The 13,193-nt window shown below is 44.1% G+C and overlaps 1 protein-coding gene across 1 annotated transcript in view; it reads right to left on the bottom strand.

Moving 5' to 3' along the window:
- Positions 1 to 13,193, bottom strand: part of ano1a (anoctamin 1, calcium activated chloride channel a) — a 141,812-nt gene that overhangs the window by 21,451 nt on the left and 107,168 nt on the right. The window contains exons 17-19 of the mRNA XM_079496429.1: positions 12,031 to 12,088; positions 8,866 to 8,966; positions 8,186 to 8,328 (exon numbers count right to left, since the gene is read on the bottom strand). Coding sequence (XP_079352555.1) covers positions 8,186 to 8,328; positions 8,866 to 8,966; positions 12,031 to 12,088 — 302 coding nt within the window. The remainder of the gene's footprint in view (positions 1 to 8,185; positions 8,329 to 8,865; positions 8,967 to 12,030; positions 12,089 to 13,193) is intronic.

Below are 13,193 nucleotides of genomic sequence, written 5' to 3'. Positions count from 1 at the left end.
AGCGAGACACTTTAACGAGGTGGGACATAAAGTGTGCTCTCTGAGGTTCCACAGGGTATAGAGGCTGTTCAGCCCTTAAAGAGAGGAGGGGGCCGTGATAACAGCCCTTAAAGAGAGGAGGGGACCGTGATAACAGCCCTTAAAGAGAGGAGGGGGCCGTGATAACAGCCCTTAAAGAGAGGAGGGGACCGTGATAACAGCCCTTAAAGAGAGGAGGGGACCGTGATAACAGCCCTTAAAGAGAGGAGGGGACCGTGATAACAGCCCTTAAAGAGAGGAGGGGGCCGTGATAACAGCCCTTAAAGAGAGGAGGGGACCGTGATAACAGCCCTTAAAGAGAGGAGGGGGCCGTGATAACAGCCCTTAAAGAGAGGAGGGGGCCGTGATAACAGCCCTTAAAGAGAGGAGGGGACCGTGATAACAGCCCTTAAAGAGAGGAGGGGACCGTGATAACAGCCCTTAAAGAGAGGAGGGGACCGTGATAACAGCCCTTAAAGAGAGGAGGGGACCGTGATAACAGCCCTTAAAGAGAGGAGGGGACCGTGATAACAGCCCTTAAAGAGAGGAGGGGGCCGTGATAACAGCCCTTAAAGAGAGGAGGGGACCGTGATAACAGCCCTTAAAGAGAGGAGGGGACCGTGATAACAGCCCTTAAAGAGAGGAGGGGACCGTGATAACAGCCCTTAAAGAGAGGAGGGGACCGTGATAACAGCCCTTAAAGAGAGGAGGGGACCGTGATAACAGCCCTTAAAGAGAGGAGGGGGCCGTGATAACAGCCCTTAAAGAGAGGAGGGGACCGTGATAACAGCCCTTAAAGAGAGGAGGGGACCGTGATAACAGCCCTTAAAGAGAGGAGGGGGCCGTGATAACAGCCCTTAAAGAGAGGAGGGGACCGTGATAAACTGCTGTTACAGAGAGAAGGTTCCAGGGTATAGAGGCTGTTCAGCCCTTAAAGAGAGGAGGGGGCCGTGATAAACTGCTGTTACAGAGAGAAGGTTCCAGGGTATAGAGGCTGTTCAGCCCTTAAAGAGAGGAGGGGACCGTGATAAACTGCTGTTACAGAGAGAAGGTTCCAGGGTATAGAGGCTGTTCAGCCCTTAAAGAGAGGAGGGGGCCGTGATAAACTGCTGTTACAGAGAGAAGGTTCCAGGGTATAGAGGCTGTTCAGCCCTTAAAGAGAGGAGGGGACCGTGATAAACTGCTGTTACAGAGAGAAGGTTCCAGGGTATAGAGGCTGTTCAGCCCTTAAAGAGAGGAGGGGGCCGTGATAAACTGCTGTTACAGAGAGAAGCGTGGTACTATACACACCTTACAAACTGAACACCCGAACGGGCTCAATGAGGAGTTTCCTTATCCTTCATAGAATTGTGTAAAATCTGAGTCTGTCTTTATAGAGGGGTCTTAGAGAGCTGCACAGGTCAGATTTATGGTTTATAAATGTTTCCAATTTATGGATCTTAAAACTGCCAATTGTCTGTACATTGCGTATGTGGGTAATGTATTTTTTGTTTTCGTTTTAATTCTCCTAATGGAAAATAACTTGTGCCCCAGGTCCCCTTTATAAGTGACACAGAAACGTTGCTATTTAGATTTAGAGTTGAAGAAGCTTGGCCACACGGCCGAAACGTCCATCTGTCTGTTGCCTGCTGGGGGAAATCGAAAAATAAAACAAGAATCCTAAGAGGATACTACGTGAGTTCTGGTATTTATTCTCACATAATTTAAACAGCCAGGGAATTATAAAAACTATGAAGGTTATTCATCTCCTTTACTGAGCATCAACCATAATGAAATGCCGGTTTCATGATACACATTTGTACGAACATATTACAGTACGCATACTGTGAAGAACAGCGCTTCACAACTGACTGATGAGGTCAGGGCCCGATATATTAAATGGAGGTATGAAAAAATAACTTTGTATAAAATAAATCACACTCAAGATCCCACGGTTATGTAATTGAGGTCTTGAGACCGCTCTCTTATGTAAAAGCCCCCAGGGGGGGACGTACTACACGGATTGTTGGGAATTCATTATCCGCACTGGAGCCATACTGTAGACCAGATCCTCCGAGCATTGACATGAAAAACACTGTTCCAGTCCAATTATAATCCAACTGCATGTGTTCCAGCAATCCAATTACCCTAATGGGTCACACTATCATGCATGAACAGACATCGCAAATTCAAATAAAACTAATAAAGCGACTAAGGTCTACCCGCCAAGGACTCTCCGGTTAACCGGGATCTGGCTAATTCTTGGAGTGGATTAACCCATTTTGGGCGGGAACCCCTTTTGGTGTTTTAAACATTATGTTATAATTTAGCTATTGAAAAATAGCAGATCTACAAGCTCATAGCGCGCCACCGAGTGGCGCGCTACGAGCTTGTAGGTCTGCTATTTTTGAAAAATCGTTAAAATGTGGCGCAAATCATTGAATATATATTTCATATATATATATTGGCTTCTGGGAGGTCCCTGGAACTACATATTTTGAGATGGGGGTCCGTGGCCCAATAGAGATAATTCTGGGGGTCCTTGACATAAAAAAGGTTGAGCACCACTGACGTAGAAACATGGGTTTTTCAGAAAAATATTAGGATTTAGAAGCCTTTTTTTAATCGACCTCAGTCCAAAAAGACATCAAAAGACAGCATGATAAATTCAAGAGGAGATAATCTACTTGAAATGAAATGAAATGAAATGAAATCTATATTTACCCAGGGTATCTGGGCTAAGCTCAAGAACTTGTTTCCAGCCAGGCCCTGCTCATAGAACACATTTCATCGTAGTGGTTGATGCCTTGTTCAAGGGCATTTCAGCGGTGGTAATTTTAACGTGTCGGACGGCTGATTCGAACTGGGAACCTTCCGGTATCTAGACCGCGCCGCTATCCGTTCGGCCACCGCTGCCACTTCCAGTGGCGGTGATGAGTACAGTAAGGTACAGTAAGTGCAGGACGCTGATGTCTACAGTACTTTATACAGGCAACATTTACTGTACTGTATGATGAGAAATGACATGGATTTAACCTACATAGAACATATAAGAACATTCATTATGTTGCAACAGTGTTACTGTGCTCCGCTCATTAGGAGCAAACTCAGAATTCACTGCAAAAGGTCAGCAGGTTAACCACTTACAGCCTAGTTGACCGTGTTCCCCCAGGGCTCCATACTAGACCCACTACTATTTTGCTCTTACACCTAATCTCTTTGGCAAAAATAGCCGATCTACAAGGTTGTAAAAATACAATTATTTGCTGTAGGTTCGCCCCCATATAGGAATGCTATAGGGTTCATTTAAATTGGAGCGAGATTAATTACAAGCTGGACTCGGATTCCCGCTAATGAGCATCCACAAGGATCGAAACATTCACACTGATCTAATGAAAACTGTGCAGTTTTTACCTTGTTCCATCTGGGTGATGGTTAATCACGGCACTTTATGTTGTTAGAATTAACAATGTTACAACCACATATTCCTACTTTTGGGAACCCTAGCGTCTCTATTTTGTGTGCGTGCGTGCGTGCGTGCGTGTGTGCGAGTGTGTGCCTGCGTGTGTGTGGCGCTGATTGAGCTTGTTGGGCCACTGGGGGTTAGGGTGGGATGGTCATTGAAGATTGTTTACAGAGGAGTGCACATCTTATGCCAGTACTTAGGCCAGGTGCTGTACATCAAGGCATCAAGGTGAGAAGGAGAGGATAAAACATCCACACTCTGTTTTTACCCCATTTTGACCTGAGATCAGATTCTAAAAATGTCTTCTACATCCTGACAGTTTTCTGAAAAAGCTATGTTTTCAAAAATAGCAGACCTACAAGCTCGTAGCGCGCCACCGAGTGGCGCGCTACGAGCTTGTAGATCTGCTATTTTTCAATAGCTAAAGCATAACATAATGCTAACACCAAAAGGGGTTCCCACCCAAAATGGGTTAAGCTCCAATTTAAGAACATACTTTTATTACTAGCACAATTTCCCTAAAGGTCACTAAAAGGGTCGAAACATTACGCCAGTAATAAAAGTATGTTTTATTGGACTGATGTTTTATACTCTCTCTCATAGAGGATTGTGTTAACCCATTTTGGGGCGGGAACCCCTTTTGGTGTTAGCATTATGTCATGCTTTAGCTATTGAAAAATAGCAGATCTACAAGCTCATAGCGCGCCACCGAGTGGCGCGCTATGAGCTTGTAGGTCTGCTATTTTTTTTAAATCGAAGAACGACTGACATAGAAACATAGCTTTTTCAGAAAACTGTCAGGATGTAGAAGACATTTTTAGAATCTGATCTCAGTCCAAAATGGGTTAAAATATGCAAGATGACAGAACCACTGGTCTATTGGGATGGTCCGTTCCATAGAGCTGAATGATAAGAGGAGGTGGTGGTGGTCAGGACCGTGGCTTCCTGTTGCACTGAGTTGCAATGAGGAGACTAAGATTTTAACATCTCTATGGAGTTTTGTTAGTGACATAACTGGAGGAATCCCAGAGGCTTAACGCCAACCTGCAAGAACTGAAACTTTTTAGCTTTGGAATTCCCCATTCCAAATTCCATGAATTTTTAAGTTCATTGCACACAATGAACATCATCGCATCATTGCATCACTGGCGTGTGTGTGTTGTGCAACAGTACAGGGCATAAATTACCCGTTGCTCTCCTCTGCTCTGCACTATTAAATCTGAGCGTAGAGAATTCAACCTCTAAGTGAATTAGTGACTCTTTACCGGGAGAGTAATGAGACAATATGAGACTTAAATGTGGAACACTGCGTTCACATCAAAGACATTCCCCCTGGGTGTCATGGTGGGGGGGGGGGGGGGGGGGGACCTATTTAATCCATTTAATCCATGTGCCCATTTTCGTTTTCGTCAGCTAAACAGGCAGGGAACATTTTCGATGACGTGTCACTGTTTGACACGTGATCGGATTGGGCAACAAGCGCTCCTAGGCTGTGGAGCGAAGCGATCGGTTTTGATATCATTAATCTCCGTCCTATTTATCAATCTCCGGCTTGGGGGGCTTGACCATGACCTTGAACTTGACGGAGATCTCCGCCCCGGGCCTCCATGGCGTTAACATGCAACATTAACAGTACAGCGGTACAGTAACAAAACTATGCTGAAAGGAAAACAAAGCAGGGCAACACGGGGCTCGCTGAGGGACTGCTTCTCTGGGGAAAGATAGTAGGAGATACAATTCTTTAAGTCCAATTATCGTTTTCTCTTATGGGGGTTCCCTAGCACAACATATTTTTAAACGGGGGACTTCGCCAAATTCATAGACGTTTTAGGGTCCTAGCCCATTCTGGGCGGGAACCCCTTTTGGTGTTTTAACTAAGCATTATGTTATACTTTAGCTATTGAAAAATAGCAGATCTACAAGCTCATAGCGCGCCACTCGGTGGCGCGCTACGAGCTTGTAGGTCTGCTATTTTTGAAAAATCATGAAAATGCTTTCATAAAAATCTTTGAATATATTATTCTTTCAGAAGACTTTTTTTAATTTCGACGTCACGCCAAAATGGGCTAGACATTAAAAATGTTTGAGAAGCACTACTGTAGTACTGTACAGTACTGTACTGTACACTACTGTAGCTGAATGTGTAGAGAAGCACTACTGTAGCTGAATGTGTAGAGAAGCACTACTGTAGCTGAATGTGTAGAGAGCATAGAGTTACTGTATAGAAGACTAGAGTGCTAAACGGAAATCCCTGCCCATTCATTCACTTCTATGGAATTGCTTGCCCAGCGTGTTTGGTGACGGTGATATCGCGGAGCCCTTCCGCAACTTTTCGCATCATAGAGTTAGGTCTCGTGCACCTCCATGCGCAAGCACACAATTTACAATTTACAATGTAGGCATTTAGCAGACGCTCTTAATCCAGAGCGATTTACATTAGGCAAGAACAAAAGTATGGGAATACATCACATATATAAAATGCATTTATCAAGAAACATGCGTAAGCTAAGAACGTAACTAGAACATATCTATATAATGACGCTATACATATTAACTATACATATATACTATACTATACTATGCTATACATATGTTCTATGATGTGCTATGACTACATACAATGCAATTATTGTGCTGTCTACATGACATGCTATAAGTCTGTTTCAAATGCTATCTAAGTCTAAAAAGTGCTATCTAAGGGGTCGAGCCCATTGGTCAAATGGGACTCATTCATCTCCATGTATTCAGGTGTGTTTGTTAGGGGGTGGGACTCAAAGAAAAATCCTAACTAGGTACAGACTCAGTGAGCACAGTCTTGCGATCGAGAAAGGCCGTCATAGGCAGACCTGTATCCCGAGAGAAGACAGACTATGCACCCACTGCACACAAAATGAAGTGGAAACCGAGCTACACTTCCTAACCATCTGTCCATTGTACCAAGACATCAGAGACACATACTTCCCACAGATTACAACCACACACGGAGATTTTGAAAACATGACCAATGACAAAAAACTCCCATATGTGCAAACACAGCAGCAAGATTCGTGAGTTGCTGTGATAGGAGAAGGATATCAAACGGAACACAACCACCCTAAAGACTAATCATTGTGTATATTCCTGCACTATACCTGCATCCAGTGATCTTGGCACATAGAAATTGATCTATGGAAGATTCTGACATTCAAATGTACACATTTTTTGTTTTGATTGTATTGCTGTATTGTTGTATTGTGCTTTGGCAATGTAAACGTATGTTTTCTCATGCCAATAAAGCCCTTTGAATTGAAATTGAAATTGACTCACTCATCTCCATGTATTCAGGTGTGTTTGTTAGGGGGTGGGACTCACTCATCTCCATGGCTGCGTTCGAATTGCTAGGGTTGTTCCCTACTCCCTACTCCCCATACGGGGACCCAGACTCAGTGGACTCAAATAGTGATTAATTCGGACAATACTCCCTGTATGGGGAGCACCGACTCTGACGTCAATATCGGTAGAGGGCGCTATAGGTCCGCGGGTTCATGTACTTTTTATTTGCATTGTAATCCCCATAGGGTTTTTTCAGATCGCCTCATAAAGAACTGTATGAAAAATAAACAAATCATCCCGGCCGTTTCACTCATTTTGATATGAAGAATCAACTGACTACAAAAAACCAGTCAAAACGCTGCTGCTGAAATGATGATAAAAAGGTTATTCTTTTAAAATAACATAGGCCTATGATTATTATCAATAAATTAATATTATATCCATTATCCAGCAATATGAAAACAGTGCACCACCTTGACAATATGAAAATATCAGCAGCATGATTATGAACCCCCGCTAATCCTGGGGGGGGCGGGGGGGGGGGGGGGGGGGGTACGACAAAAATAGCCGATCTATAAGAAACGCGACGTCCATGTTGTGAGCTTGTAGATCGGGTACTTTTGGTAAAGAATTACCAAAAGTAGCCGATCTACAAGCTCTGCTCACAATACGGACGTTAACAGAAACAGCAGTCCAATAAATTACTGCCTACATAATGAAGTTTTAATGTATTTAGCGCAATTCAATGAAATAATGTTAGATAACATATATTTTGTAATGGCAGGAATTAATTAATATTAATAAAACATATGTTCGGAGACACCATTAATGTGTCTCACATGCATGTACAAAATATATATTGGACTTTAGCACATAGCTTTACAACCTCACCAACCTTAATCCAAAAACTATTAAAATATAAGGCCTTCTACAGCAAGCAACTCATTCCTCTCCTAATGTCATGCTGGGCCTGGGTGATATGAATGAATCAGATTAGTAATACTATTGCAAATGAAAAGAGAGGGGAAACGAAAGTACATTTGTGTTGATTTCTTTCGCTGGTTCAACTTCTGCCTCTTCTGAGTTGGAGCGCAATAAGCGCATGCATGCAGAAGCAGCGCACGTGCGAGCAAACGCGTGCATGTGCGCTCAAGAGCGAGCTTGCGCAATGCATTATGGGGCAGATTTGCTTCGCTGTGTTTTTGTAGTGACCATCGGATGGTCCCTACAATTCCCGGTGCATTGTGGGATACTTCAGTCCACTACATTAGGGTGCAAAAATGCTCACTACATATTCGGACACTATAACAAAATGGCGGAACCCCAAAGTAGTGCACTATATGGGGCATAGGGAATGAATTCGAACGCAGCCCATGTATTCAGGTGTGTTTGTTAGGGGGTGGGACTCACTCATCTCCATGTATTCGGGGCTGAGGCCGATGAAGGGGTTCAGGAAGTGATCCTTCTCATGGCGGTGCAGGCTCTTGAACTGTTCCTCATCCTGCTCCGCGTCATTCACTGACTTCCTCTTCCTCAGCAGTTTCTTCAACTTTCTGCAGGATAACAGGACAGTCACATGCAACGTGGGCGTTGGGCATACAGTAGACGCACACACACACACACACACACACACACACACACACACACACACACACACACACACACACACACACACACACACACACACACACACACACACACACACACACACACACACACACACACACACACACACACACACACACACACACACACACACACACACACACACACACACACACACACACACACACACACACACACACACACACACACAGAGAGAGAGATAAAGCGATGAAAGAGTATGGATTGAAGCTGCACATGAGCGTAAGCGCGACATGTGAGACAGAGTGCGAGAGAGACAATTTAAGTTGACAGAGAAGGAATCCCTTCCAGATGTAAACTTGCTTGGCAATAGGCTGTGTGTGTGTGCGTGCGCGCGTGCATGCGACCGTGCGTGTGACCGTGCATGCGTGCGTGCGACCGTGCGTGCGACCGTGCGTGCGACCGTGCGTGCGTATGTGCGTGCGTGCATGTAGTTGCGTACTCACGGTATTCCGATCTCAAATAGGTTGTTTTGGATGAGCTGTTTGCCCAGCATGGTGATACAAAGCTGGATGCATAACTCCATAAGACACCCTGCATGAGCACACTGATAGAGAGAGAGAGAGAGAGAGAGAGAGAGAGGGAACAGAAATAGAGATATAAGTTGATGGAGGGTTAATGATAACAGGAAAGAATAGTCACAAATGACTGCATAGAATGATTCATCACTGAATTTGTGCAGTTGACACTATTATCGTTAAATTAAGTATTATTCATACTTATGGAATAAAACACACTCGACAACTTAATCAACATTTACAGTCACTGCCTGGGTGCTGGATCTTCATTACATTTAATACATTAAATCCTTAGAATACAGTAGTTCCCTTTTTTTGGTCAAGACAAGAAGACACGGTATGTTAACGTTTATCCTCAAGCCTTTCAGAACGTCTGGCCCTCTGGATGACAAATACTAGCTTAAATAACTGCAATAGCAAAAGGGAATGATTCAGTGGCAACTGTTAAGAATACGTTAATTTATTGCTGCACAAATGCTCTGTACACACTTCCTCCTACTGTACAATACATACAGTAGAACCTGTTCAGCACAGACTGTCACAGCATTTACTCACTGTCTGACAGCATATTCACAAAGGCCAATTCACTTCATTTATACAAGTAAGACGCGTAAACGCGGGAAGCGAACGAAGCTGTTGTGGCAGTTTGACACACACACACACACACACGCGCACACGCACACGCACACGCACACGCACACACACACACACACGCGCACGCACACGCACGCGCACACACGCGCACGCCTGTGTTTTGCTTGTTTTAATCTAACAACCGGACCCGCACACCCGTTCTAACTATGATCGTTAATGTAGTAGGTGTTAGCTCTCGAACGCATTTTGCAATTCTGTGGAGCAATGCTAAGAGGTAAACTGACGGTCACTGCTTTCATATATGGAGTATACGGTTATCTACGAACGTACGCGTAGTTAGAACCAGTAGGTACCGATAGCCTACGTTTATAAACAGAGAAAAAGTTAAATGCGTGTGCGTGCGTGCGTGCGTGCGTGCGTGCGTGCGTGCGTGCGTGCGTGCGTGCGTGCGTGCGTGCGTGCGTGCGTGCGTGCGTGCGTGCGTGCGTGCATGCGTGCGTAGCTAATCTTGGACCACTGGACCAATCATGAATCCCAGAATATTAATCTGTCTATCTATTTTTCCACTTATTGTGAATTTGCTACAAATAGGGTTTTCCCTCTGGTCTTATAAACATCACCTCCCATCCAAGAAAGAGACGGATTTGAAATTTGGCCAAAAAGTGATTTGGTCTGTTGGCCAAATGTGACCTCACAAAGTAATGTTTTAAACTTGGGACCCTCGTAAACCATTACCATATTGGAAGAGTTTCAAAGGACTTGCTGTGCAGTACAGTATGCGCCAACGTTTGTTTTTAGAACTTGTTTAACACCATTAGATAATGGTCTATAATTGTGCTATCCGTTTAGCCTAAGTGCTTCAGTGTACAGTACATCAGTGCACTTTACATTTCTGTCTAATAAAGTATTCATTCAACCAATACTGTAATGTAGCGCGGTGAAAGTATACTTCTTTGCATTGGTGTCGCTGGATCAATATTGTATACTGTTATTTTATAGGTTAGGATCCATGAAGTCAATACGAAGTACGTAGGTTATATTAGATAACACTCTTCTTTTTCATTTACAGAACTTGTCTTGGGTACCTATAGCCTCAGGTTGAGAAACACTAGCTTAAATAGCATAGCAAGGCAAAGGAAGCTTCAGCTACAACTGAAATGTGCTAAGAACACTTTAGTTTATTACCGCACTTACATTTCTTGCAAGACGGCCGACAGCCGACCTCAGTGTTCTATACTTGGTAAACAGGTGCGTTCTATTTGTATGGATAGAAGGAAGCACCACTAGGACAGGGGTTCTCAACCCGTGGGTCGCGACCCCTCGGGGGTCGCCAAATTATTTTGGGGGGGTCCCCAAATTATTTTTAAAAAAATATTATTTTTTTTTGCAACTGAATGGCTGGAAAGTGGAAATGAAGAGTTTACATACCTGTATAGTACACATAGTACATGCATACACCTTCCCTAATGATTATATATGGTTTCAGTATTCATTTATGGTGTATTGTCTCTATTAGTAAGGTTATTGTAGCAGTCAATTTATATTGGGGGTCGGGAGGGGGCGGGGCGGGGTCCCGAGACATTGCCAAAGCATTTCTGGGGGTCCCCGGCCAAAAACGTTGAGAACCCCTGCACTAGGACACCTGTCACTATTGTGATGACAGGGTGTTCGCCCCAGAATAGCAGCGTCACACAAAAGCATCAAAAGTAGTAGATCTGCACGCTCAAAACACTTAAAAGGGACTTTTCATTTTCAAACATGTTTGGGTTAATTTTAACACATTTAATCTTCCTGATTAATTAATTTTGAGGCATGCACGGGGCGCTCATGACGAGTAGGCTCGTCTTGAGACGTTTGATATCGCTATAACGCCAGGGCTCCACCGGACGCGTTGCGTCTCCGTCGCGTGCGTCAAAAAACGCACCGGTTCAATTTTAATGCACGCGTCGCGTCTCCGTCAACGCGGGCTGTGTAGCCACCCTTCATTGATTAAAAAGGGAACATTCCCTGACGTTGACGGAGACGCGACGCTGACGCCACGCTGACGCGCCCGGTGGAGCCCGGCCGTTACGGCCGGGCTCCACCGGGCGCGTCTCCGTCACCGTCAGGGAATGTTCCCTTTTTAATCAATGAAGGGTGGCTACACAGCCCGCGTTGACGGAGACGCGACGCGTGCATTAAAATTGAACCGGTGCGTTTTTTGACGCGACGCGACGGAGACGCAACGCGTCCGGTGGAGCCCTGGCGTTACATTGCCTTGCTGCGTTTCATTTTTTTAACCACTCCGGTTGCTGTGCACCGTTACTAGGGACCCGCCCGCACCGTTTGTGTTGACCCAACCACATTATAGCTTCTGTTTTAGTCGCGGCCTTTGCACGCCTTTTTCTCGGAAACTAATGCGCTGTCCGTCGTGTTGAACAGATCGGATTTTTTTTAGGGAAATGTTAAAAATAAAATACAATAAGAACCATAGAATAGTATGTGGTCTAAAGTACTTACCTCTTCCATCCTGTATGATCCAACAACGTACAGGTAGCTTCCTGGACGGCCCACGAGTCTGGAAAACAACAAAACACAACCACCACAGTCCATTATTTTATTATTATTATAATTATTGTATTGTTATTCTGTTATTCTTACTATTAATGTGTTTGTTCAGTAACATGGGTCTCCCAGTCCCCGTCTCTCCAGCTCTTTTTTTTTTTTTTTTTAATTTCTTTATGTTTTTTTTGTGGCTTTCGCCTTTATTTTATATTTTTTATGGAGGGACAGACAGTAGGCTGACAGGAAATGGGGAGAGAGATGGGGGGGAAGACATGCAGTAAAGGCCGTCGGGATTGGGAGTCGAACCCGCGGCACACTGCCAGACTGGATTACCAGCCAAGGTGCATGGACCGCTGAGCCATGGCCCAGGCCTCTCTCCAGCTCTTTAATGATTATAAAATACATTCTGAGGCGGGAAGCCCATTTCACCAGAGAGACCATTTATCAGCTTAAATGTTATAGTGTTCCAGTTTCAATTTTGTCTGCTCCATTATTTGTTTAACACATTTTGGGCGGGAACCCCTCTTGGTGTTTTAAGCATTATGTTATGCTTTAGCTATTGAAAAATAGCAGACCTACAAGCTCGTAGCACGCCACCGAGTGGCGTGCTACGAGCTTGTAGGTCCGCTATTTTTGAAAAATCGTGAAAATGTGGCACAAATCTTTGAATATATATATTTCAGAGCGAACATTTTTAATCAAAATATTGGCTTCTGGGGGGTCCCTGGAACTACATATTTTGAGATGGGGGTCCGTGGCCCAATAGAGATAATTCTGGGGGTCCTTGACATGAAAAAGGTTGAGCACCACTGACATAGAAACACAGGTTTTTCAGAAAGATGTTAGGATTTAGAAGCCTTTTTTTATCGACCTCAGTCCAAAATGGGCTAATCACCATTATCACTCCCAATTGCACTTGTTTATCCTCTATGGGTTCTCTGTTCTCTCCATGATTGGACGAAATGTACTGTATCCCAGCCTGAAAATGTATTTTCTCTGTATTAAAGAGCTGGAGAGACAGCTATATTACTACCATGATATAGAGCTAAACAACGCTTCTTTTAACAGCATAATATCACGTACAACACCTTTAATCAAATAATATATGTAAAGTTATA

The sequence above is a fragment of the Electrona antarctica genome (genome assembly GCF_951216825.1).
Source record: "Electrona antarctica genome assembly, chromosome: 3".
NCBI lineage: Eukaryota > Metazoa > Chordata > Actinopteri > Myctophiformes > Myctophidae > Electrona > Electrona antarctica.
Note: the sequence above shows the minus strand (reverse complement) of the source record. Positions and strands in the feature narration are given on the sequence as shown.